This window comes from Panicum virgatum, chromosome 1K (genome assembly GCF_016808335.1).
Source record: "Panicum virgatum strain AP13 chromosome 1K, P.virgatum_v5, whole genome shotgun sequence".
Taxonomy (NCBI): Eukaryota; Viridiplantae; Streptophyta; class Magnoliopsida; order Poales; family Poaceae; genus Panicum; species Panicum virgatum.
Window position 1 is genome coordinate 45457688 of NC_053136.1, and position 26064 is coordinate 45483751.

The 26064-nt window shown below is 50.3% G+C and overlaps 2 protein-coding genes and 2 long non-coding RNA genes across 8 annotated transcripts; 3 read left to right on the top strand and 1 right to left on the bottom strand.

Moving 5' to 3' along the window:
- Window positions 1–404: 404 nt before the first annotated feature.
- LOC120712092 lies at window positions 405–1294 on the top strand. The gene is made up of 2 exons (XR_005690685.1): window positions 405–677; window positions 924–1294. It is a non-coding gene; the product is annotated as an uncharacterized LOC120712092 (long non-coding RNA).
- Window positions 1295–3607: 2313 nt separating this feature from the next.
- Window positions 3608–13551, top strand: LOC120655825 (mechanosensitive ion channel protein 6-like). Its single transcript, XM_039933792.1, has 7 exons — window positions 3608–3684; window positions 8793–9421; window positions 9840–11589; window positions 11913–12036; window positions 12128–12421; window positions 12503–12705; window positions 12958–13551. Exons 1-7 carry the CDS (start codon window positions 3608–3610, stop codon window positions 13238–13240), a joined length of 3360 nt encoding a protein of 1119 aa, XP_039789726.1. The 3' UTR covers window positions 13241–13551.
- A 536-nt stretch (window positions 13552–14087) lies between these two features.
- Window positions 14088–15567, bottom strand: LOC120712095 (heterodimeric geranylgeranyl pyrophosphate synthase small subunit, chloroplastic-like). The gene has a single exon (XM_039997815.1). The coding sequence runs from the start codon at window positions 15495–15497 to the stop codon at window positions 14466–14468; it is 1032 nt and encodes a 343-aa protein (XP_039853749.1). The 5' UTR covers window positions 15498–15567; the 3' UTR covers window positions 14088–14465.
- Window positions 15568–15791: 224 nt separating this feature from the next.
- LOC120712104 lies at window positions 15792–23552 on the top strand. 5 transcript variants are annotated; one of them, XR_005690695.1, is made up of 6 exons: window positions 15793–16042; window positions 17488–17584; window positions 18320–18370; window positions 18467–18912; window positions 23070–23158; window positions 23297–23552. It is a non-coding gene; the product is annotated as an uncharacterized LOC120712104 (long non-coding RNA). The 5 variants fall into 5 exon arrangements; XR_005690689.1 differs by having other exon boundaries at window positions 15792–16042; window positions 18317–18912; XR_005690688.1 differs by having other exon boundaries at window positions 18320–18912.
- Window positions 23553–26064: the final 2512 nt, after the last annotated feature.

Below are 26064 nucleotides of genomic sequence, written 5' to 3' on the forward strand. Positions count from 1 at the left end.
CGGAGCGCGTCCCTCGTCGACTCCTCCGTCCTGCAGCTCAGCGTACGGAGCGGACCGCGTGCCTGATCGTGCGCCGCACCGGCGTCGTCCTCATCCTCCTCCTGCGCCGCAGCCACTATCCTGGCTTGAACGCGGGCGTCGCAGCCCCAGACTCGTCGGCGGCCTGCTCCGGACCGGCCATAGGCGCCACCACGGCACCACCCACCCCCACAGACCCACTGCTCAACAGGCCCGCCAGATCCAGCAGGATCCGAGACCTCCTCGATCACCACCTCCTCACCACGTGGTGCCTGCGGGGATCCGGACCTCCTCTTCGACCTCCGGAGTCGGGGACCGCCGCAAGCGTCCGCGCCGGGGATCACCAGATCCAACAATTTCATAATTCTGTTTATAGATCTTTTTATGTGCAGTAGTTCCTTTTTATATGTGCTATTTTCCCCCTTCTATCGTCTCCCCAGAATTTGCACTTACCAATCTATCAAATTAGCTAATGTGAGCTGCTTCAACCTTAATGTTGTTGCACATGGCTGTTGACATTTGGAGGTGTTGGATTATTGCTTTGTTTTTTAGTGAGGCAACAAATGGAATTTAAGTGACCCAGGAATCCACATTGGTAACCTACAAGTACCTATCATTTGCAGGAAATTAGAGGGAATGACTATAACAAAGTCTGATTGGTAAGCCACAACTACAAGTATCTATCATCTGCCCAGCATGACTATATCTAGAAACCTTATTTATAACTATCTGTCCTTGGCATGTGCATGCATCTTCCATTCAACATTGAGCATGTATATATATGCAGTAATAGCATAGTGTTTTTACCTTGAACTGAGCAGGAGCAGCCCTGTTTTTTTACCAGTTTTGATCTCATACCTTTTAAAAGATGTCCAGGCAGATTTAATGCATGATTGACTTTGCAGATGCTCCAAGACAGGAGACAAGTTGCCGTGCCCAAGTAGGAATGGCTAGCTGCTGCACACTGAGTGCCACGCATGGCCATACATGGATGCAAGATCATTTTCACACCAAGAAAATCAATGTGCTCATGGATGGTATTGACTATTCCTAGCATAGACAAATCGTTTTGCAAGCCAAACATGTGATCTGTGCACTGATGTTTTGTACATAGTAGTTGTGCAAGCTAAACTTGTGATATCTGCAAGCCAAAGCATGTGGCCTGTGGAAACTAAATGGCATGTCTAGATACTTGTCTGATCTAGCTTGCTGCTTTTGAATTTTGTCAAAAGTTGTACTAGTCCCCCCTTAAAATCAAGCTTGAAATCCATTCCCTTCATGGCTTTACCATATGATCTCATACAGTTTCAATCATGGATATTTAGTTACTTCAATGTTAGAGCGTTTTCCCTGCACATGTGTGTAAACATTTGTCATCTAATGATCTATGAACACATCATCTGTGAGATGTAAAGAGACACTTATGTGTGGGCTTTAACAACCTCTTTAAGCCTGAGATCTCCCAGAATATCTCTACCACAGATAGGGACATCTGCAATGGACAAGATATAGCTTAAAACTTCAAAAACACCATTGCTTATTGACTGTTTCAAAAAAAATGATAACCAGCTAACTAGAGCCAACTTACCAGATTGCTGGAAGACTTTGACTGACAGTGCACTGAAGCCACACATTGGAGACTCAGGGACACTGGGTTCTCTCTGATATCCTGCCTAGAAAATTTGCTGTTACATGACAAAATGGCAGAAAGACATGATAGACTGGTTTTCAAAACCTACACGACCCTAATGTATTGTCCTGAACACCAACCTCCTCATCATACCCTGCAAACAACGGATTCAGAAAAAATAATAATAACAAGACGAGCAAGCCATGGATCTGCCAAATTACTAGCTTAGCCAGTATTAATCTGACTCAATAATTCACCAATTACTTACGCTAACTATAGTGTTTCCATCAACATCATTTTAATGTTACTGTTTCATTTTGTACTGTGCAATGAATCTTTCTTCTCCTACATAGATCAACTCCACTTCTATTTTTCTTTTTTAACGAACTATACTCACGTGTTCATGGACTATTTGTTGCCCAAAAAATAGCCTACGAAAATAAGCTAACCAATATCTTCAAGTGGTTACAAAATGCATCTCCAGATAAACAATTATTGCCCACGGCATCAAAGCCTCACTCTTATATGATTCAAAAACTTAATCAAAGGGTACTCTACGGGCCAGCGCGGCAATGCCGCGACGCCTTTCTAGTGCACGACTATTATACTGCTAAACATACCACCGATATTATTTAGTTACAGAATACATGCAGAATTTATATTTGCATTGAAATAATTGTTGGTCTGTGCTTGTTGCATGTGCCCATAAATTCTAACCGGAGGAATGGAATGGTTTGGCTTACTTTTTCCTTTTCTTTTCATTTTCTATATATATTATGATATTCTATTTGTCCATATATTAGGAATAGTTGTGACCGTTGTATCGAGTTGAATATTCGGAGGGGTTACATGATTCCTCGTTCCCGCTTTTGAGCACCGGTTCCCGACCGTTATCAACATGCTTCCGATCGGATTGTACCGTTTCCGATATCCCGCATAACCGATTTCGTTTTCCCGACCGAGCTTTCCCGTTCCCGTTTCTGTTTCCGAATAAAAATATGAAAACGAAAATGATTAGGGTATTTTTCCGACCGATCCCGACCGTTTTCATCCCTAGGGGTGAGGCATGGCGAGGGCGCCTGCAGCTGCCAGCCCTCGTAGTTCGCACAGCCGCGGCGGGCGAAAGCCAAAGGGAAATCGGTCCGTCCATTGGGCTCTGTTTGGTTCTTTGTAACACAAGTAGCACAAAAATTTTGACCAATAATTAGAGTTACTAAATAAAGGCAATTTACAAAACTAACTCCACAACCCTGCGCTATTTCGCGAGACGAACCTAATAAAGCTTTTAACCACATGATTAGAGGATGGTTACTGTAGCAACACTGTAGCCAATCATCGATTAATTACTGTCATTAGATTTGTCGTGAAAAGTTACCCCCATCCGTTAAAAAGTTTTGAAAATAAACTTCATTTAGTACTCCATACATATAAAATTACTCGTGCTACACAAACAAACAGGGCCTTGGTCGCATCCGGGCGCGGGGCCGAGGAGCACGCGCGCGCCTGCGTACATCCATCGATCTTCGCTGGCGCTGCCCGCCTCCGCCTGGGGTCGCTCGTCAGTACCGGCTCTTTCCCAGTGTGCCGCTGCATCACTGCCTAGTCGTACTCGCTCATCAAATGAGCATGTACGGAAAGGGCTAGTGCACTGTGCACGGCGGCAGCTATGGACATGCCTGGGCTCGTGATTCCATTCAGAATCTGAACGAGACGCCAGCTTTTTGGCTATCCTCACCGAACTATTGGCAGTCCAACAGTCTTCGGCCCAACAGCAATTTTTTTCGTACCGTCCGGCACTAACTTTCAACCACTAGCCACCAACAGTATTTTTTTCTCACACCACTCCAGCAACCAGCTCCAACTCCAACCCAGCGCACGCTCTGGTAATTATGGGCCCGCCTAGTAGTTCAGCCGGTGTAACTGGGCTCCGATGATTCGGAGAAGGCCTCGACAAGCGTGATGACCAGCAACGTCGCCAACGAGGCCCTGGCCGTCGACGCCGTGCGCCCCGCGGCGCCGTCCGGCGTCCGCCCATCGTAACCGGATTGGCATTTGGCTATAGAAGCTTCCTGTAATTGGAGAAGTACTGTAGGGGTTGTAGTAGGGGCGGTCAGGATGAGGGTAGCACAGGTGGTAAGTCAAGTGGCTGTGGCCAGCTGTAGGGGAGGGCTGTGGATACTTTGGATAGCCAAACCTGCTATGTGTGGAACTAGCAGAGATCCTATGGATCCGAGTGGTGTCGAGAGCTTCTTGCTCGAGACGGATCATGCGCACCATAATCTGTATCCTGCGGGACATGTGTGAATTGGCTCTCACCTGTAAACCTAAGTGGACAGGCACTCCCTCCACCACCATCACCACCATCGCTATCATCATTCCCACCGACCCCATCACTATCATCACCATCGTGGCTGCCACTAGGCTCCGGTGTAGTGTCCTCACTCCTAAGGTCCTCCTCCTCATCATCATTTCTTTTGCTTTTTTTTGCCGACTAGATGGACCAAGTCTAGTCTTCCTCTTGCCAATATGAATGTCACCAATATTTTCTTCTACCTAATCTGCTGCATGATCGGTGTCACCATGAGCAGCTGCAATATTAGTCCACTCCTTGATAGGTAATGGAGTGTCACTAACTCGGAATCTTCATCCATAGTTGGGGGTGCATTTGACCTCCCTTTCTCCATCCACTCATGAATGGCACTATGTTGTCTATATAGTGACAAGTCCATCAAACTGGTGGCAGGATCAAACTCACTTAATTCTGGTATTGCTGAAGCCCGTTGAATTCTTTCGGTTCCCAGCGCCCCCTACGAGTGGATAACCCATCTAAATAGACTAACGGGTCCAGTGACTAATGGGTTTCGGGTCTATTGCAGGTCTGATAGAAAAAATTTATTTCACTGATCAAATCTTCATGTTTTGATCATGCACCACATCAATAAGCTCAGATGAACCTCTAGTTTTTTATCATACTTTTTTCCGAAATTAATATATTTTTTAAGTTTTTTAAATTTGAAACAAAATTCTTTGAATTCCTATCGGAATTCGAATGCCGGCCAATTCCGAAAACGAAAAAAAAATTACCGAAATTCGGCGGTTTCCGAACGAAATTGTTTTCCATGACCACCACCCTGCCTGTGCTTAGCTGGGTCTCGCCGTCTCGCTCATGTCCGATCAGGTCCGGACACGCTAATCGGTCACTCTCCGGCGCCCGGATTTCGTCCGACCTGCCGGGTCCGTTTTTATTCGTTTGCTGCCGAGAAGAGCGAGCGAGGGAAACAGATGTGTGAAGTATGAACCCGTATCATGAGTTCATGACCAGTTGGATGTCACGAGACCGTGGCAGTAGCCGCCTCGCCGGGAAACGGATGTGCCACTGGCTCAGCGGACTGAGCAAGAGCCGGGGGTCGAGTCGACACGGAACCGAAAACGGAGGATCACATGCCGCGCGTGGGGTTTCTAGCGTGTACCTGCGCCTTTACTATCCTTTTTTACCCAGACCGTCGTCCTTCAAGTAGAGTTGTACTACAAGGCTACAACATGGCCTACCAGCATTATTAAGACTCTGTTTGGTTTGAGGGATTTTTGCATAAGTCACTAGGACTTTTGGGACTAAACAACCAAACGGGAGAGAATTTTTGGGGCTAAAAGTCTGTTGGGGACTAAATCTTGAGAAGTCCCTCGAGAGGTGCTTTTTGGGACTTAGTCCACCCTGCCCCTAGTCCACGCACGATTCCCAGCGCAGCCCGACCCCCCCCCCCCCCCCCCCGCCGCAAGGCCCCGTGACCCTCCCGCTCCTCGTGACCCCCTCCCGCTCCCCTCTCCCAGTTCGCGAAACCAGCGCAAGGGCCGCCGCCGGCGACCACGCTCCACCCGCTCGTGCCCGCCGCGCCCGCAAATCCACGCAGGTCCAGTGGCGGCGGCGGTGCTCCGAGCTCGGGCCCGTGGCCATGGCGCCCCGCGGAGCTCCCTTCCCCTCCATGGCGCTCCGAGCTCGGCCGGCTTCCTCCCCCTCCCTCGTTCCGGTGCTGTTCCGGTCAGCCTCGAGTGGATCTGCGGCGGCAGAGCTCGTGAAGCGCCCCGACCCAAAGATCAAGGCTAAGCCATGTATTAATTACCGAATAAAGTCTCCGGCATAATACATGTTGCATCAAGTGGAGTCCAGAATCATACAGAGCTTTATTCAACATGTACACGAGGGATAAAGCGACAACACAGAGCTACACAGAACAACCATAGGATAACGACAAGCATGACGGCATGGAGGACTAGCTCTTCATCTATCACGGCTCCACTCGATCAGCTTGGGTGCGGACATGATCTACTCGTAGTCTTCTGGCACAAAGGCAGGATCCTCTAGAGAAAAAAATCAACAAGGGTTGAGTACAAAAGTACTTAGCAAGTTCCACCTCACCCTACGGGAGGGGAATGTCATGCACGACACACATTAAGCACAATGCATTAGCAATGCAGCTAATAGTATGCAACCCTTCCCGACACAACCCACAGTAGGTAGCTCACTAGTTGTCAGGACCACACCGTAGCCCTGTCCATATCGTGGACACGGACCATTCGAATGGATTATACACTCTGCAGAGGTCGTACACTGTGCCCACACGCTCGACTGCCCGAACGGACAACCGACATAGCCGACACCCAGCCGTGGTCTCGCCCCAGCCCGGCCGCACAAACCCTCGGGCCCTGACCCCAATGGTCTATACCCGTAAACCATCCCTGCGACCGTCAGGCTAACCAGTGGGATTAGGCTAAGTCCGGTCCATACCGGAACCTGTGGTCGTACTAAAGTAAGCTAGGTGAGATGTCAAAATAACTCGGTCCTTATGGTTCACCAGGGCAGCAACCATCCCTCAACATGTCAACTCGAGCCTACCACCATGGTAGCACTCGCTTGCCAGTCTACCACCAAGGTAGCGCCGGCTCCAGCACACCCAGCTGCCATGGTCACAGCCAAATCCCTTCGTATCATATTCTCAGCTCTGGATATGCATGACTAATCAGATGCATGCATGAGCACACTCAATCACTCAAGTACTGGTATTTGTAATCGATCCTAGACCCAGGCTACAGCTAAATGTCCTCACATGGATGCAACCGCTCACGTAGGGGTCGATGAAACTTGCCTTCGCTTACGTACGCGTCAGCGGCGGCGGCTTCCTGCTCGCGGTACGGGTCTTCTGGCTCTGGATCACGGTACTGGCCTTCGTACTCCTTGGCAGGCTCCTCCTCGGTCACTCCGTGATCTACAGGCGAAAACAGCACAACCGGCAAACAAACGCAAGCAATCAATAACATAAGCTCAAATGGATATGAAAATAGGAGGAATAGATAGTATATGATTTGAGGAGAGTTTAGGAAAAAGAGTTACGTGAAAAGGAGTTGATATGAAGGAGATATTGAGTTTACAGTGTTGGTTGGTATTTAATTCCGATAATAGAATGATTTAGATTAAGTCCTCACGGCCTGGTGGGTGTTTTGGGCCTTTATTAGTGTTGTGGAGTTAATGGTCGGGGAGCTGTCTGCCATCTCACCTTGGCGCGGAACAGCTCGAGGAAAAGGGTCAACTGTTGGAGCTTCGTCTCGTGAGTGAGCTGGGCTCGTGAGGAGTGGTTCAGCTAGCGGAGCGAAGCGGCTCGGTGTGCTTGGGCTGGTGACGGGGCTCGTCACGGCCTCGCTCCTTTTATAGGCGAGGGAAGCGGCGGCGGCGTCACGTAGGGACGGGCGACGGCGTGGGCTGCGGCAGCTCGTCATCAACGCGAACAGTGGCAGCACTGAAGGCGCGAGCGTCGAGGCGGCAAAGCCGGCGAGGACGCTGCAGCGGCGTGGACGAGGTGGGGACGCAGGGGTGGGCGGCACGGCATGGTGCCGGCGGCAGTGCGCGGTCCCGTCGTGGGGCCGGCGTGTCGCGCGTGCGCGAGCGAGAGCGAGCGCGGGTGAGGACGGCAGGGAGGGGGCATCAGGCTTCTTTTATAGACGAGGTGAGGCGGTTCGCGTGGCGGAAAATAATCTCGGGCGGCACTGTGCGTGACGACCCCGATTTATGGCGAGGTGGGTGCTGTCATATTAGCATGACAGGTTATTTAATATTGTGAGCACTCTTGCCGGCTTCCAGGAAATGGAGTGAGTGCTGCCATGACGGGTTATTTCAAGGTCAATGGTGTGGGTACACTGTGGCTTCCAGGGGATGATGAAGTTATGGCGAAAGAGGTAGGCGCTGCCATGATTGTCTGTCAATTATGGCGTGGTACGTTGCCGTCGCGGCGTGAGTAATAGCGAGTAGGTGCCGCCATCGATTGACTATGAGTTGTGGCGTGGTACGGTGACTCGAGAGGCTTCTATGGAAAGAGACGAGATGATATTTGTCGCAGGTGCAAACATGCATATGCTGGTTACTTGGAGGGAACGAATGTACTAACACAAGGCAAGAGTATAAAATAGTTTGCCTAGTAATTATGTAATACCTCATATAATCGTTAGTATTATTTTACGTTACTAGTTTAATTGCAACATAAATTTTATCTTAGTGATTGTTGGAAATTGAGGTGGCCCTAATATCCACTAAGTTGAGGATCTACCCCTATGACACACCAACTCACTTCAGAGTCGGTCAGCTTCTAGTTACTTAGTGTACCGGGTCCTTTTGACAGCAGGGCCGCCTTTTGCTTCCGGGAGGCAGAGCCTACCAACAGATGAAGCTGGCTTTCGGGTGGCAGAGCCAACCTTCGATGAATCACAACTTATACACTAAGTACTTAAGTTTAACCGAGAGACTAACACTTATAAAGACGCTTATCTTATTGGAGCAACAAAGTTACAAAGGAACACACACCTTTTAGTGGCTAGTCTAGCACTCACCCTTCTAGTCCTACCACAACTCATCTACCTTGCTCATGGATGGATGCCATGGCAAGGAGGAGAGCTCTATTTATAGGCCAAGGGGAACCATGGTATTAGGACAAGTGTCCCCCTTCTAGAGAATTCCAAAATATTCTAACATTTTCAAAATTTTACTTATTACTAATTCTAGAGTACTCCATGGAAAATATCTCATTCTTGCTTAGTGGAGAATGTTTTAGAGTGTTGCCTTGCATTCCTTTCAATAGTGATGAAAACTGGAATGTTACAGCTCGGCCGGCCTCCTTCTCGAGCTCGGAGGCCATGGCGGCGGCGGCCATGGCGGGCCTCGAGCTCGGGCCGTGGAGGGAGGCGCGCCATGGCCTCCGAACCGAGGCGAGTCGTGCACCCGCGCAAGGGCCGCCGGCAACGCCGGCCACGCGATCCCACCGCCGGCGACCCCGCTCCACCCCCGCCCGCAGATCCACCCGCAACCGCCCACCCGCTGCCCGCGCATCCCACCTCGACCGCGCATCCCACCTCGCCCGCGCCCGCGCCCGCAGATCTCGGCGCCGCAAGCCGTGCGTCCGCCATGGCTGCAGTCCCCGTGGCCTCTCGGGCCTTCTCCGCCGCGGCCTGCGCGCCGCACGCGCCGGCGCCCTTGGCCTCGGTGCTTCTCCACCGCGGTGCGCGCGGCCTCCGCGTCCGGCCTCCCCATGCTTCTCCACCGCGGTGCGCGCGGCCTCCGCGTCCGGCCTCCCCATCTCCTCCTGTCGCGCCAGATGGACGCGGGCTTGGCCGCCACCCTCATGCGGAGACGCGCGGGTGGCGCCGCCCTGATCGCCGCCACTGTTGTGAAGCATGGGTGCGATGGGGCCGCCATTGTGTTCGATGAAATGCCTCACCCGGTGGACGGCTTGTGTTTGGTGAGGTCTAGGAGGAGGGGTGGAGCTGGACTCATTCATGCAGGGGTAATTTGGTCTTTTCTGCATCTCATTGGGACTTTTTTTTATCTCAAACCAAATAGCCCCAGAAATTAAAATTAGCTCAGGGACCGGCCGTGAGAACGATCGCCCCCCCCCCCCCCCCCCCGAATGCCCGGTCCCCCACACGCATCAAATTTTTTTCCCGGTACAAGGACGCAAACCTTCCTCGTTACGACGCTTTGTGATTGTCGCTCGCAAACTGGGACACGCACGCATTGTCGCAGTCCCTCCCCCCGTATGAGCGCCGCCAGTCCCGCGCACGCCGGCACTCTCGCGACGGAAATCACGCGCCCAAATCTTTTGATCCCCCACTAACCCCGATTCTCTAATCGCGCCCTCGTACCGGACCCCAGCCACGTACGCAGCGCGGCCACCCGGCTTGTGGCCGGCGCGGCGCAGCAGGTGCGCGAGCGATGCGAGTGCGCGCGCTCCCACGACACACGCTGACTGCCTGCCTGCCCACACGGGACGCGCCCGGCCCGATGCGCGCAGGCGCAGGCATAAAAAGGCTGCCGGGCGTTGGCGGCACGCGGGCGCTCCACGTTGTTCCGGAACTTCCCGTCCCGCCCGCGCGACCACCGCCGCGCCGGAGGGAGCCGGCGTGGACCCGCCCACGCGGCTCATCGGCAACTTCCTCCGGAAGCAGGCGGCGTCCGGCGGCGAGTTGTCGCTCGACCCCGACCTGGACATGGAGGAGCTCGGGAGGGCGGCGCAGCTGCGCGAGCAGCCGTCCTTCTCCAGCTCGCTGGAGCGGGACGCGCGCGTCTCCTTCCGGGAGCCCCAGAAGCGGCGCTCCACGTCGCCGTGTTCCTCCGATTCCGACACCGACGACGGCCGGAAGCGCGGCGGCGGCGACGGCGACGACGGTGACGTGGTTCGCTGCACGTCGTCTTCAACTGCCGCGGGGGCGGGCCCGTTGCTGCGAGCCAAGACGCGCTCCCGGCTCATGGACCCGCCGCCGCAGTCGCAGCCGGCGCCCGCCGCGGCTCCTGTCATCGACGAGGAGCGGAAACCTTCAATCCCGCGGACACCTACAAAGTCCGGCCAGCTCTTCTCGGGGCTTATGTCTAAAAAATCCGGGCCCATGGGCGGCAAGTCAGGACCCATGGACGAGGAGGAGGAGGACCCATTCGCGGACGAGGACATCCCCGATGACTTCAAGCGTGGGAAGCTGGATGCTCTCACTGTCTTGCAGTGGCTCGGGTTGTTCCTCGTTATCGCAGCATTGGTGTGCAGCGTCACCATAAGGATCTTGTCCGAGAAGAAGGTGCTGGGTTTGCACCTCTGGAAGTGGGAGCTCCTCGTGTTCGTGCTCATCTGCGGCCGTCTCGTCTCCGGATGGGTCATCAGGATTGCTGTGTTCGGCGTCGAGCGCAACTTCTTGCTGCGGAAGCGTGTGCTCTACTTTGTGTATGGCATGCGCAGCGCCGTGCAGAACGCGCTCTGGCTCGGCCTGGTGCTCGCCTCTTGGCACTTCATGTTTGACAAGAACGTGCAGCAGGAAACGAACTCTCCGGTGCTGCCCTACGTGACGAAGATACTATTCTGCTTCCTGGTTGCCACACTCATCCGCCTCGTCAAGACGTTGCTGCTCAAGGTGCTGGCTTTGTCCTTCCTTGTCTCCACATATTTTGATCGGATTCAGGAAGCACTGTTCAACCAGTATGTCATCGAGACACTCTCTGGGCCACCACTAGTGGATGAGAACCATGTGCTTCAGGAGGTTCATGAGCTCCAGGGTGCAGGCGCAACAATACCGAAGGAGCTTCGAGATGCAGTGCCAACCAAGAGTGTGTCTGGGCAAAGGAACATTCAGTTATCAGGGGTCATGCCTAAGGGAGAAGGTAGCAAGCAGTTGTCAAAGGAGAAAGGGGAGGGGATCTCAATTGATATGCTTCATAAGCTCAACCAGAAAAATGTCTCAGCGTGGAACATGAAGAGGTTGATGAGGATTGTTCGGTTTGGGACACTGACAACTATGGATGAGCAGATACAGCAGGCAACGGGTGAGGGGGATGAATCAGCGACACAGATACGCAGTGAATACGAGGCAAAGATAGCTGCCAAGAAGATATTTAACAATGTAGCAACTCCAGGCTCCAAGTAAGTCTTTCTTTATTATCTTAGTAAGATAAGATGTTCATATCTCTTAACTTGCTGGTTTCATTTGGGCAATTTTCTGTCATCGTTGTATAAAACAACTATCGGTTATCTGAAATAGAAAAATCAGGTTATGATATGAAGTGATGGTGTAATATTTCTTAGTGGTAATACCATTCGTGTTGCGTGGTAACATTTAGAAGGAACTGCAGAATTTCAGAAGAACTATTGATAAAAATACTCTTTCTTTCTTTATATCCCAAGTGTTGAAGTTCATTGTGTAACACATATTCAAAATATTGGTCTTCATTGTGTGAACCATGCAGGTACATATACTTGTCAGACTTGATGAGATTCATGAGGCGGGAAGAGGCCATCAAAGCGATGAATCTTTTCGAAGGAGCACAGGAGCACAACAGGGTCAGCAAGAGGTCTCTCAAGAATTGGGTGGTAATAATCTTGTCACTAAAAGTAGCAATATGGAGTTATCATTAGCTCTGAAGATGACTAACTTAACATTGTTCTATGGATTCTTATGTAGGTGAATGCCTTTAGAGAGCGCAAAGCTCTTGCCCTTACACTTAATGATACAAAAACTGCAGTAAACAAGCTGAACCAGATGGCTAATGTCGTTGTGGGGATCGTTGTGTTTGCGCTCTGGCTTTTTATTCTGGGTATAGCGACAACACATTTCTTTGTCTTCCTCAGTTCACAGATTCTCCTGACAGTTTTCGTGTTTGGGAATACACTGAAGACAGTTTTTGAGGCAATTGTCTTCTTGTTCATGATGCATCCTTTTGATGTTGGTGATCGTTGTGAGATTGAAGATGTTCAGGTAGATGAAAGCTTCTTGCTCTTCACCTATTGAATATATCATTGCACTGATTCGCTGAAGTTTTCACTACCTTGATTTCAGATGGTTGTTGAGGAAATGAATATCATGACTACAGTGTTTCTCCGATATGATAACCTGAAGATCTATTATCCAAACAGTGTACTTGCAACCAAACCAATTATGAATTTTTACAGAAGTCCTGACATGGGAGAAGGAATTGACTTCTCCATTCACGTTGCAACACCCGTAGAGAAACTGGCTCTCATGAAGGAACGCATACTACGGTATGCATCAGTCTTTATCAGTTGTTTTGCTAAAAAATCAGACTTGACAAGAAACCCCTCCTTATTTGAAACAAGACTTCAACAACAAAAAATAACTTGAAAAAAAATGTAGTGTGAAGGCGGCAAATAATTCGGAAGCGGTGTTAGAAGTTCATAGCTAATTAGCAGCTATTGCATCATGCATTTCATTTGCCACACATTTTACTGCATTGAGCAGTTGAGTTAGCTAACTTCTTCATATGTAAATTGCAGTTACATTGACAACAAGGAGGAGCACTGGTACCCAGGTGCTATGGTCGTCCTCCGGGACGTTGATGACACCAACAAGCTGAAGGTATCAATTTGGCTTCGGCACACGCTCAACTTCCAGGACATGGGCATGAGGTGGGTGAGGCGCGAGCTCGTGCTCCAGGAGATGATCAGAGTCTTGAAGGATCTCGAGATAGAGTACCGGATGCTGCCACTCGATGTTAACGTGCGGACTGCGCCCCCGATCCAATCCACAAGGATGCCCACAACATGGAGTTATTCGTGAGGCAATGTCAAGGCCGGACCTTTCGTCCGTGAGGTTGCAGATGAGCGACATACTACGTTCCTCCATGGATCTGGTGGTTTTCAGCTGCAAAGACTTGGTGGGAGCTCGAGTGGTCTAAACTGCAGGTGCATGGTAGCGACTAGGGCTAGAGAACAGCAGATTAGCTTGGTAGAGAGCTGATAGTGGTGCCTCCTGCAGCCGTCACTTGTGCCTGTGCACCCTATAATTACTGTACTCTGTTGCGTGGTCATACCTTTCGATTTTGTACATCGGATGCAAAATGGTGGCTGAGAGAGTGATAATGATGGCAAGTATACCCGCAAAAAAAAATGATGGCAAGTATGGATGGTACTACTATTGTGGACGCGAACTTGTGACTACTTATTCCAGCGCAGCTATTCCCAGCTGCTGTCGCCGTCGTGAAGATGTTAGCGCCGGCCAGTTGCTAGAACGGGTATGAGGATGCTGGATGCGATAGCGGCATTGGCAATGAAGACGGTGGTGGAGAGATGAGGATGCAGTGAAGTTTTGAACAATCTCCTACAGAATCCAGCCTCAGAAAATTAACCTTACATCTTACCCGAAGGGAATATGTTTCCAAGTCCATCTCAGACCTAATCAATCTTTCTACATCGTGGTGAATTTCATGTAAAACTACAACAGAACAACCAAATCCAGAAAGAACTGAACGTACTACTGAGGACTAGCCTGAATAATTGGATGAGAAATTAATCTCTTTTTAAGGAGAAAACTCTGCTTATATTGAAAGCGATAAGTTTGGGTACAACTGACTGGGGATACCAGCTAACCATGGGAACAAAAGAAAAAGCAAGACCCAAAAAAAACACTACTCTCTAGAAGTCTAGAGTTCCACAATGTCAGACGGAACAACGCGAACTGGGGAGTAAGTATTGAGCCGATGAGAAATTAATCTATAGGTCTTGCATCCAGTAATCAGTAACATCTTATTTTACCAACGTACTACTGTCGCTGTCTACAAAAACTTCAACGGAGACATCAACAGAAAGTTCGAAGTTCTGAACATCTATATCAGGGGTGAGAACTCTACCGGATGAATCTCTCGCCAAGTTACGAATTCGAGCCTCTAAACATCTATAGAAGAGGGATTATAATTTCGGCAAATAGAGCTATCACCGATTCTAAAGAACCATATACTACATGTCTCTTGCTCCAATGTTCAGTACCAACTGAGATCGCGCACTCTTCATGGCGCTGCCGCAGCATCCTGGAGCTCAAACCCTCTCTCCGCCGCGTAGTCCACGAAGCTGTACAGGGGCAGCACCCGGTCACCGTACTTGTCCGCGAACCTGTCGGCCTCCGTCTTGGCCTGGGCCTTGAGCTCCTCCACGATGCCGAGCGCGCGGTCCATGCCCAGCGCGCGCAGGACGCTGGCGTTGCTCCTCATCTTGCCGTTCCCTGACGCGCTCCGGATGTCGTCGACGAGCTCGTACAGGACGCCGATGGTGCGGCCGTAGCGCCGCAGCGCGGCCTCCTCGTCGGGCCCGGCCCCACCGAGCATGGCGCCGCAGGCCGCGGAGCACTCGGCCATCTCGCCGAACTTCTTCGTCAGGACCTGCATGACCTCGGCCTCGCCGAGGGCGGTGGCGCCGGCCAGATCGAGGAACTGGCCCGCCGCCATGCCGGTGGATCCGACGGCGCGCGCGAGCTCCGCCATGACGCGGAGGAGGACGGCGTGGGGCACCGGGTCCGGCGACGGGGTGTGCGCGATGATGTGGGTGTAGGCGAGCGGGAAGAGCGCGTCACCCGCGAGGACGGCCATGTCGGTGCCGAAGGCGGCGTGCGTGGAGGGGCGCCCGCGTCGCGTGGGCGCGGCGTCGAAGCACGGCAGGTCGTCGTGCACGAGCGACGCCGCGTGGAGCATCTCGAGGGCCGCCGCGGCCGGGAGCGCGGCCGAGCGCGGCGCGCCGAGGAGCTCGCAGGCGGCGACGCAGAGCACGGGGGGCGCCCGCTTGGCGGCCCCCTCCTTGCCGGCGCCCGGGAGGACCGCGTAGCGCATGGCGGCGTGGATGCTCTCCGGGGGGCGCATGGGCATCGCGGCGTCGAGCTCGGACTCCACGTCGGCGATCAGGGAGGTCCAGTAGCGGCGCAGATCGAAAGAAGCGGAGGCGGCGGGCGCGTCGGAGGACGCCCGGACGGGGAGCAAGCGGTGGGATCTGGAGGAGGAGGATAGGAGCTTGGGCAGGGGGAGGGGGAGGAAGATGGAGGAGAGAGCCATGGCGATGGAGAATCCGGGAGGAGGATTGGGGTTCGGATGTGGTTTCCTGAACTTGGGTTCGGATACAATTATTTTTTAGCGTATTATTCTGTAAAAAAATGTTAAAAAATACAGATTTGCTCCTTGTCCAACGTTTGAAATTTGTTTATCCATCAATCGACTTTGTGGCTCGTTGGATTGACGATTAACGCACGAGGGCGCCCCATGTGTTAGTAGATCAACCGGGTCCACACAACAGACATTTTGTCCTCCCGTTAATTGTTACCGTGACCGTGTGCGGCGAGGAGAAATGGATTTGTCCATGTTTCCCTGGCGGGCGAGTGGCCGCCGGACGCGCGGCTTCCTGCTCGGCGCGATGCCGGCGCGTGTGCGTCGCTCCCCCGCCCGGCGAGTCGGCCGCCAGGCGCGCGGCCACATGCTCCGCGCGACGCGGGCGCGTGGGCTCCCCGCCCCGCTCACGGCTCCCACGCCATTATGTTGCGACCTCCCCACTCCGTTGATTCTTCTGCCTGGACCGACCCGCCCCGCTCCCATCCCACATTCAGGTAATCGACTCGACGGCTCATTCTCTTCTAATCCATCCTCCAATCGGCCTCCCAGATCTGTGCGGTTGCACGGAGGTAGGTGATAGGACTTCTAGGGTTAGGGTAGGTCCTATTTTTTCTAGATTAGGCGTGCAGGACAGCAATGGTAAGGTGGCAATAGTGTTTGTGATTTACTACATCCATTTCTCTGTATGTTTTGTGATCAATTCAGGGAGGGCTGTGGAATGAAAGGATTCGTCAATAAATCTCGTGAGTGGTAGAGTCGTGTTCGATTGCCTAATTGCTTTCTCTATGAGTGTGTTTCTGTGTGTGGTTGTGATATTTTTCATTTTTTATGCAAGTTCGTAATTTATGCCTTGGATAGTGTTCCCTAGATGCTCAGATAGCTGTTGTAGTTATGCTGTTGAGTTCATCTATCTTGTAGCACCCTATTGAGCTCAGCTGTGGTTGTGATGTTTAGAGTATTGTTCAACACTTGCTGATTTAATGTACCTCGTGCAAACCCCCACAGAGCTATGTATATGAGAATTTTGCAATGTGCAGCTAGGATTTTTTTTACTCTGCTTGGGTCACATGCGTGCAAGTAATCGAGTAGAACACTACTTCCTCTTTTTGATTCGATTGGGTGCATTAAGAAATTTTGGCTGTCAGAAAAATTTCTAGAAATATTGTATATTGATGGTTCTTTCTCTTTCTGATTAGAAGATTCCTCCTTTTTGCAATTCCCATGTCTAACAGCTAGTCAGTTTGTGCCATGGAAAGCTTGCATGATAGTTCTACTAAATTCTACAGCAAGAAAATTTTAAAGTGCAATAATATTCCTATATATTTCTGCATTTATTAGATTTATGTGTGTGTGAGTTATTTTGTCAACTAAAGTTGTGTAGTTTAATGACATGAGCTTTTCCATTTACTATTCGCTGGTTACTTCTTATCAATGTGTTTACCCAAACCACATACTAAATTTTGCATATTTTTAACTCTGAATATTTATCATATGTAATTACATATTTGGTTATTATTTTCAGAGAGCTTATTACACTACTATAATTGTATGATTCAGCATAAGAAATTATTTTTTCTATCTAGATTGTTATAGAAATGTTTTGTTTTTTCCATATATTTGAAATGGTCTTCCTAGCTTTTCTATCACTAGATATTTTATTGGTAATTTCAAAACTATGGATATTATTTTTTTTATAGATGTGTAGCCTTTTTTATCTAGATGTGTGTCCAACTCAGCTTATAAATTTTTAATGCTTTAGTTGAATTTTGATCAGTTTGGCCTGTTTGGGATCAACTTTTGGCCTGTGATATTTATGAAACAAATCTACATTTGACGGCTAGATACTGCCACACTAGGCAACTTGGCTGTTGTGCTTTTCTCTAAAAATTTTTTTGTTTCAGAATTTCATGTGGTTTTGGTTATGTTACCTTTCCTGCAGGACCAAGATAAAGGATAAGCTTGGCAAATTAAACAAGGAGAAGTTGCTAGACTTTCATGAACTACTCGATATTTGTGTTTCAAAATCAACAAGGAAGGTTAGTTAGCTAAGCTACTCGATATTCATGTTTAGTAATTACTAATTACTAGTACTTGGCTTGAATCACATATGGGCATATGGCATTACTACCCTTGTTAACTTTGATGTAAGGATCTTCGGGACTACCATATCGTTAGTGACGTTCCCAAAATGATGCCATGATGGTGATTAATGCATTTGCCTGCTGCCTGGAGCTTTTAGATGCCCCTTTCCATGTTAGTTACTAGCTTGTCTTTATGCCGACCTCCTGTTGTAGTCAGAATCAATTTGGGAACCATATTCCAGTAGGGGTTGATCTTTGGGGACTTGTTTCTCGATGACTTGTTTCTATTGCTAGTGATATATAGTGTTCTTGTCGAGGTGAGGTGATTTCAGAATCTGCACGGTATTTACAAATTTGAGAAATTGTTGATTGCATATTATAGCTGCTTCGTAGGGGAGGAAGAGTGAGGCAGTTCAAAATGCTTTGGGTTGTGTCCTTTGATTTTCAATCTGCCGTTGCACATGCGGTTTCTGTGTATGGAAGTCCAATAGGCAAGGGAGAGCAAGTGCTTCCGATCTGTGCCTGATTTTTTTACTTGTGTCTGATTTTTGGTCGCTTAGTGTTACATCTTTGGTGTTCATTATATTTTTGACCGTGTTACTTTTGTGTTCTATTTATGAGGTGTGTACCTAGTCTTAACCACTTTTTAGTTTTTGTATCATTAAACTTGCTATCTATTTTTTTTAGCAGATGCATGTGCCCCCAAAACATGGAGTCTGCACATTATTTTTCAAATATTAGGTAAACTCTTTGCTTTCTATTTTTTACATAAAGTGCTATATGTTTATTATTATTTTGATTCACATTGTCGATGGTGACCGAGGACTTCACTTTAAGGGTGATGGTCCTGCTAATCAGGGTTTTTGATGAAGTGTGCGTGCCACCCCTCAGGTGGACAAAATGAAGGGTGGATTCCTTGTGGATGTTAATGTAAGATCATCAGAACTTTGATCGTAGAATTTTTCTATGTAAATAAAACTAAGCAATTTGAATATTTTTTAGGTGTTATATCATGCAGATATGGTATGAAGACACATTAATTCTTACTTAAACCATGAGCACCTTTATATTGAAATAACTAGTTTCTGGGTAAAAATCTTAATGTATATCTGTCTTAAATTTTCTTTGGAAATTGTGTTATAAGATCTGATATTTTCATTTCTTTTATGGCGGACAAATTTATCTATGAGCTACTTTATATTCAAACAAGCTACTTCCTCACCCTTACTGCCCTCCTTGTTTATATGGTAAATGAACTTATCCAAGTGCTGCAGTATATTCAGGTAAGTAGTTGCTTGCATATGGCAACTGTTTACAAAATACTTCCATGCAAATAATATATTTTCTCTTTTATTGAATAATTTTTCAGAACTTTGTATAGCTTTTTTGCCTTATATTGTAAAACCTTTGTTTACAGAAAGTAAGCTATTGTATATTTTATTTTTCATTCATTAATAGTTCTCTTTGTTTTTAGAACCACTGATATTTCACCCCTTCCTACTTTTCTATTTTTCTAATTGTTCTGTTACTTATAAGTTTAACTTAGTTATACTCATAGACAACTAATTTTTCCAAGTCAAATCTGCATAAATGTGACATCCCGAAAAATGCACCAAAATAAAACACGCGCTAATTATAATTTTCGAAATCTTTCATCGTTGAGCTCAATCCTTTCCTGTCCAATAATCGTTTCCCGCCTGATCTCCCGATCTCCCGATGTCCAATCACTGTCACAGTCCTCTCTTTTTCCTGTGCCGCGCGTCACGAACCACCGACCGCCGCGCCACGCCCGACCGGGCCAACGCGCGTGCGCGTGAAGCCGCGGTCGACACCGCGATCGGCGCCGGCGCGAATCTCTCCCTCCCTCTCTTTTTATCTCTCTCTCTCTTTTCCTTTTTCTTTTCTCTTTTCTATTTTCCATTTTCTTTTCTATTTTCTCTCCCCCTTCCTCATCTCTTCCCTCCCTCCTTCCCGCGCGCTGCAGAGCACCGCTCCCCGCCCCCGTGCGAGCGCCGCCCGGCCCGGCTCTCCTCTGCCGCTCTTCCCCGCGCGCTTGCCCAGCCCACGCACCCTACCCACGCGCCACGCCGCGCCGAGCCACCCCTGGGCCGTGCGCATGCGCATACGCGTTCGCCGCGCCCAGTGCTCCGAGCCGCGGCACCGCGCTGCGCCACGGCCGCCTGCCCCGCGCGCCCGCCACGCGCACCGCGCGTTCCACGCACCCCCGAGACTCGCTGCGCCGCCCGTCGTCCAGTGCCACCACTGCCTTCCTGTGTCCGCCCTCGTCGCCGGCCGCCCACGCGCACGCGCGCACAACGCCGCCGCCTCGCCGCTCGAGCCCGCGCGGCGACACACACAGCAACCGGGGCCCTCCACGTGCCTGCGCGCCTGCACGAGCCGTCACCTCGCCCTGGCCCGCCGCGAATCGCGCCGCCGCCGCGTCACGACACCGAACGCCATTAATGGCGCCCGCACCGCTCGCCGGCCGCCACCACCGCCTCGCCCCCTCCTCCACCGACCTAAATCGCCTATAAAAGGGCTCCCCGCGCAGCTCCCCACCCCCCACCCACAAGCTCCACCGCCGCCTCCAGCTCTCTCCCAAGCCACACAGCGCCGCCGCCGCAACCCTCTTCGCCCGTCGACGCCGGCCTGCGTGACCAGACCGCCCCGCTCCACTTCAGCCCGAGGTAGGTAGGGCACCCGAACCCCCTCGACCCTCTCTCCATTTCCCCTCACTTCCCAGCCGCCACCACACTCCACAGCGCCGCCGCCACAGCGCCGCCGCCCGCCACCCGCTGGCCTCCGTGGCGCCGCCACCTCACCGTGCTCCGATTCAAATCAAGGTGGGGGATGGGATCCACACGCCACCCTCCTCCTTTCCCCCTCCTTCCCGGCCGCCACAAGCTCCCAGGGCCGCCGGCCCAAGGTCGCCGGCGCCCTGCGCCTCCCCTCCCCTATTTCCCGGTCGGTAGGAAGGAGAGAAGGCCACTTTTGCCCGGACCCCCCTCCCCTCTCTTTTAATTATTAAAGAGTCCCTCCACCCTTTTGCCCTTTTTCAAAAGAAACCCTGCCTAAGTTTCTATTCCCAAATAAACCCTTTTCCCATATAAACATAATTCTAATTGAGCCCTTGACCCTTTTTAGAATAACCCAAATAGTTTCTAAAATACAAACCAAGCCCTTGCCTTCTCAAATATAATTACAAACAAGTCCCTGGACCCTTATTTAACCCCTAAACCTTCCTGTAACCTATCATTTCATGCGCCAAACGACCTCGGACCTACCTAAAACTTTACCACGCCTCTCATGGCACAGTTTTGTCCATGCCAATAGGAAACTGCTCGAGATTATTACTCTGAACTCCATATCTTAATTATTTCCGATTCGAGCTCGACGATAAAACTTTTATTTCTTTTTTCTTGATTGTGTGTTTGTTTGTATGCGTCGTAGACTACGGTGTGAACGAATGAGAGCTCGTTGACGAGCAGTACTGTGAGCAAGCGAACGAGGATCAGTTCTGCGATCCCGAGCCCGAAGGACAACACCTGGATCAGGACTTCCCCGAAGGCTTCGAAGACGGCAAGTTCAATCCCATCCTTTGATGCATGCTTTTGTCCTAGTTTTTATAAACACACCCTATTGGCATGTTTTACAAATTTGCATATGTTTTGCTTGCTGAAAACACAGTTGGATAGCCACCCCTTGATTTGTTATAACCATTCCTTGACCACCTAGATTAATGTCTGAATGTGTTTTGTTTGGACGTTAATCGCTGCTAGAACGCTTAGGATCTTATACACAATACAACTTGTTTTACAAAGAAAATGTGTGTGTGTGGGAAGGGATAAAAGAGGACTTTTCAAAAGATGTGTCTAGACGGGATGGATGGCATTTCTGTGTGATTTGCCGATTGGTGTGCTCGTGCCTATGTGGTAGGGCAAGGAAGTGAGATATCCATCTTGTCACAACTAAGGACCGAGTTGGTGTGTCATCTCACCTAACTCCACTATCGTGCAAACCACTCGACCGTTGTATGGGCAACGGCTTAGCATATATCCCACTAGTTAGTCTGATAGCCATCAGGAGAGCTGAGAGCAACGGGTGATCAAGGAGAAGGGATTAGCTCTGTGTGACTTATGCCCCGGTTAAAACCTCTGTGTGATAGGTCAATAACCCCTTGGTGCATCCCGTAATGGCTAGTCAGGTCTAACTAAGGTGGGTAATGGTTTTGTTGGGATCTGCACCGACACTAAGGTGATCGAGTTGCGGTACCCCGCTTGTGGGTAAAGTTGCACACCTCTGCAGAGTTAAGAATCTATTCGAATAGCCGTGCCCACGGTACTGGGCGAGTTACGGTGTGGTCACATAACTAGTGTTTATTGTGGGATGGGCGGGCGTGAGTTGTTTTGGAAATGTGTCCGGCAGTTGTGCCGTGTGCTACGGCGGATGAGGAGTCCGGTAGCAGCTTAAAACTTGGATCCTGTGTGGATCAACCCCTCGTGTTACTCGGTACAAGAAAAACTGGTTTTGGAAATATTTGCTTTCAAATGAACCCCTGTATAAAATATTACTTTCCGCAAATCAAACCCTAGCCCTATCCTTGATTTACCCTGTGCATTATATTCTGTTTATACCCCCTCCGTGGGTGTGGTTGGACTTGCTGAGTACGTTTGTACTCACCCCATTCTTAATTTTTACAGAGGAAGACCCAGACTTCATCCCAGAAGACGTTGAGTAGGGTACCGTCCTGCACCCAGCCTTGTCTGTGGATTTGGGTCACCCACAGGAGATACCGCATGGTGTAAGACTCTGATGACTTTCTTTTTATATTTAATATCGTTGCGTGTGTGGATTGTAATCCTCGCGATAGTGGCGCTTCTCTGCTCACTACCGCGTAGAGTTGTACGGTAATGGACCATCTGATGTAATAAATGTGTCAACAGCCTCCTGGGACTGATGTTTGTAACACATTTAAGTCTTCTCTTATGAGGGGACGCTTCAATAAATATAGTGTAATTTTTGGAACAAAACTAGTGTACATTTCTTCCACTAGGATTTTTTTACACACTAATTTTTTTAACTAGATATAAGTAGTTATTATCTCATTATTGATCCATAGATCTATTTTTCTTAAGGAGTGGAGTTATTATTTTTACCATTGTTAGGATAGCACCACCATCTCTGCATTTATAATATCAAATTGACCTTTTTAATGTGCCAGTGTAACTACTATTACAAAAAGTTATAGTCCCGCTGATGTTACTATGTGTAAGTTGTAGTTTGTTGCAATGCAATATTTTTTTCATGACTTATGGTGGATGCTTCGTTGATAGGTGACCTAATCTTGCTTTTGTTTTGCTTTGTTTAGACCTGCAATGCTTTTATCTCATCGGATTTGTGTTTGTTCATTGAACTGACATATGTTCTTTTGTGCTTATAGATCTATTGACCATTTTGAGATTGGATGCATGGAATTTTTTTTCCAGTTTAGTTAATGACATGCATCATGCGCTTTTGTTGTCATGACTGGTAAAGAGAAATTTTATCTGCAACATTGTTGTCAGTTCAAAAATTACATGTAACATTTTTATTTGTTGTTTTTATCTGTATTTTTGTTGTCAGCTCAAAAAATTACATGCAACTTTTTTTGTTGTTATTTTTGGGCAGGGTTCCTCCATTGCCAAGAAATTGTATACTCCCGCCACTTTCTTTTCTGTGTGTTGTCTCAAATCATAGGCTACTTATTTTGTTAACTGGATGTGCCAGGATAAAAAAATTAATGTTAACTTTGTTGTCAGCCCAAAAGTTTTATATGTAATTTTTTTTGTTTATTGTGTTTCTACTGTTTTTGTTTGTACTGAAGTTGGGAGAGAAATTAACTTTGTTGTCAGCCCAAAAGCTGTATATGTAACATGTTTTTTTTTAATCTATTGTGTTTCTTCAGTTTATGTTTGTACTAAATGTTGAAAACGAAACACAACAGGTAGTTACTGAGCTAAGCTCAGGATCTAGGCTGCTAATGTCAACAGAACTTCTCTTAACAAGTAGCTAACATAGTCAGAACAAGCCCCAAGAGCTAACGGTTCCACGATGCTTGTTACCTCTTTAATGGGCGCCCAATATTCAAATTGTGGGTCTGGAAACAGAAAAAACAAGCTCCCATTAACAGTTGGATGTGATGATTGACAGATAACTAAATGTCAATCGATTGACAAAGGGACACATCCTAAAAAATATTAAAAATGAAAAAATCGGCTGGTAATCATGGGCCCGCCTAGTAGTTCAGCCGGTGTAGCTGGGCTTCGATGATTCGGAGAAGGCCTCAACAAGCGTGATGACCAGCAACTAGGGCTGGACAAAAAAACTCGTGGCTCGATAACTCGCTCGAACTCGCTCGTTAGTGGCTCGGCTCGGCTCGTTTGAATTTTGTTGCGAGCTGAGCTGGTGTTCTAGCTCGGTAACCAAACGAGCCAGCTCGAGCCAGCTCGCGAGCTGGCTCACGAGCCAGGCGAGCCAAAGCAGCAGCCCAGGCGGCAGGCGCCTAGCCACCAGCCCACCACAACAACGGCCCATAGAAAAGCCCACAAAGGAACCCTAAGTAAAACTGGACACCGCCCGGCCGCCCTCATCCGGCAGTCCAGCACTACCACGAGAGACCCCATCGTCCTCACGCCGCCGCCCCAAACTCCTCCCGCCTGCCGTGTCCGTCCTCTACTCCGCCGGCTTTCGCTCCGCCCCCATCCTCGACGCTCACGTGCCCCACGGCTCCGCCCTCCGCCCCCGCGGTGGCTCCGGCCGCCGCTGCAGCTCTGCCCTCTGCCACGCGCCGCTGCGGCTCCGCCCGCATGGAGGGAGTTGTTGTAGAGGAGGGAGCTCGCCGGTGCAGGTCTGAGCAGGGGGCGGCGGGCCTCTGCTCCTGGCGGCGGGAGAAGGCAGGGGCGGCTCGAGCGGCGAGGGGAAGGCAGGGGCGGCCCGCCTCCGTCCTCCATGGCTCCGTCGTCCATGGGAGGTGAGAAGGAAGAGGTCGGGGAGTCCGTCGGGGAGGAGGTCGGGGAGCCCGAGCGCGCCTGTATTTTTGTGTGCTGTGGCTCGTGAGCTAAACGAGCTGGCTCGAGCTCGTAAACGAGCCGAGCCGAGCCGGCACTCTAGCTCGGTATGTTAACGAGCCGAGCCGAGCCAGCTCGTTTGCTTACCGAGCCAGCTCGAGCTGCACCGAGCCGAGCCGAGCTGGCTCGATATCCAGCCCTACCAGCAACGTCGCCGACGAGGCCCTGGCCGTCGACACCGTGCCCCGCGGCGCCGTCCGGCGTCCGCCCATCCTAACCGGATTGGCATTTGGCTGAGTTAGGACGTGCCACGGCAACGCTTGCTACGATCTATTGGTTCCATTCACGTGTGGCTGTATTGTTGACACTGCTTCCTGAAATTTCCTGGCTATCAAAATCAAGCTGGTCCAATTTACAGACCACGTTGATCAATTGCGTGCCACGGGTTCCGCCACTTACGCCACTACAGCTCCCACCGTTCACCTCTGCTTTCGACCCCCTGCACATGCTGGCGTCCTCCAGCGCTGAGCCGCCGCCTTTCGAGTGCTCACCCGAGCTGCCAGCTCCTGCACGTTCGCGCTCCTCGTCCTTGGAATCACTGCACCTCGACCGCCTGTTTCGGGAGCTTAGCCCTAAAGGGAAAGGGCTTCTTGGCGCCATCCCGGCGCGCTTGGGCCAGGCAGGTGTGGGGGCCGGCGGTCCCCCACGCGCACGACATCCGCGCTGTTGGCTCCAGGTCCGGGAGGGCCTCACCTGCCCCTGCACCTGAGGAGCTGCTCCAGGCGCGGTCTGCCCCCTCCCAGTCCCCGCCACCTGAGGCTTCCCCGATCCGGCGCCCGGTGCCGGTCCACCCTGCGGATGTGCAGCAGCTGGCGGCCCCTGCTGCCGTGGAGGCTGGAGACGATGAGGTGGACGAGGAAGATTACGTCAGCGAGCTTGATGCCACCTCTGCTTTCAGCGACAACAGCTTCTCCGGCCCAAACTACCGCGAGATCTGGCTCCCTGCGGGTAACTGGTCAGAGGCTCTGCGCCTTGCATATGTCTTCCTCCCACCTCTGGCAGCCTCCAATGCTGCAACTTTCATTCTTGAGGCCATGCATGCTACTGCACCGGATCTACAGTTTGAGATACTGCCCTCTTCACATGGAGCTATGCTGTTGTGGTTCCAAACGCATGAGGACCGCGAGTGGGCTGTTGCCATGCAGCCCATCGTTCATGAGGGGGCACGCATGGACCTTGAGCGATGTGAAGAATCCACCAACAGGTTCCACAAGAAGCCCGAGCTGCTAGCCTACTTGTCTGTCCGTGAGTTCCCTCCGGAACACTGGTTTATGGAGCCTATCAAGAATGCTTTCCGATGCTTTGGCACTGTGGTGGAGATTGACCCTC

Coding starts and splice junctions, on each gene's coding strand:
- LOC120655825 (XM_039933792.1), top strand. CDS start 3,608: ATGACCAGCAACGTCGCCAACGAGGCCCTGGCCGTCGACGCCGTGCGC. Junction 9,422..9,839: donor TCACCCGGTGGACGGCTTGT/GTTTGGTGAGGT, acceptor ACCGGACCCCAG/CCACGTACGCAGCGCGGCCA. Junction 12,706..12,957: donor ATGAAGGAACGCATACTACG/GTATGCATCAGT, acceptor TGTAAATTGCAG/TTACATTGACAACAAGGAGG.
- LOC120712095 (XM_039997815.1), bottom strand. CDS start 15,497: ATGGCTCTCTCCTCCATCTTCCTCCCCCTCCCCCTGCCCAAGCTCCTA.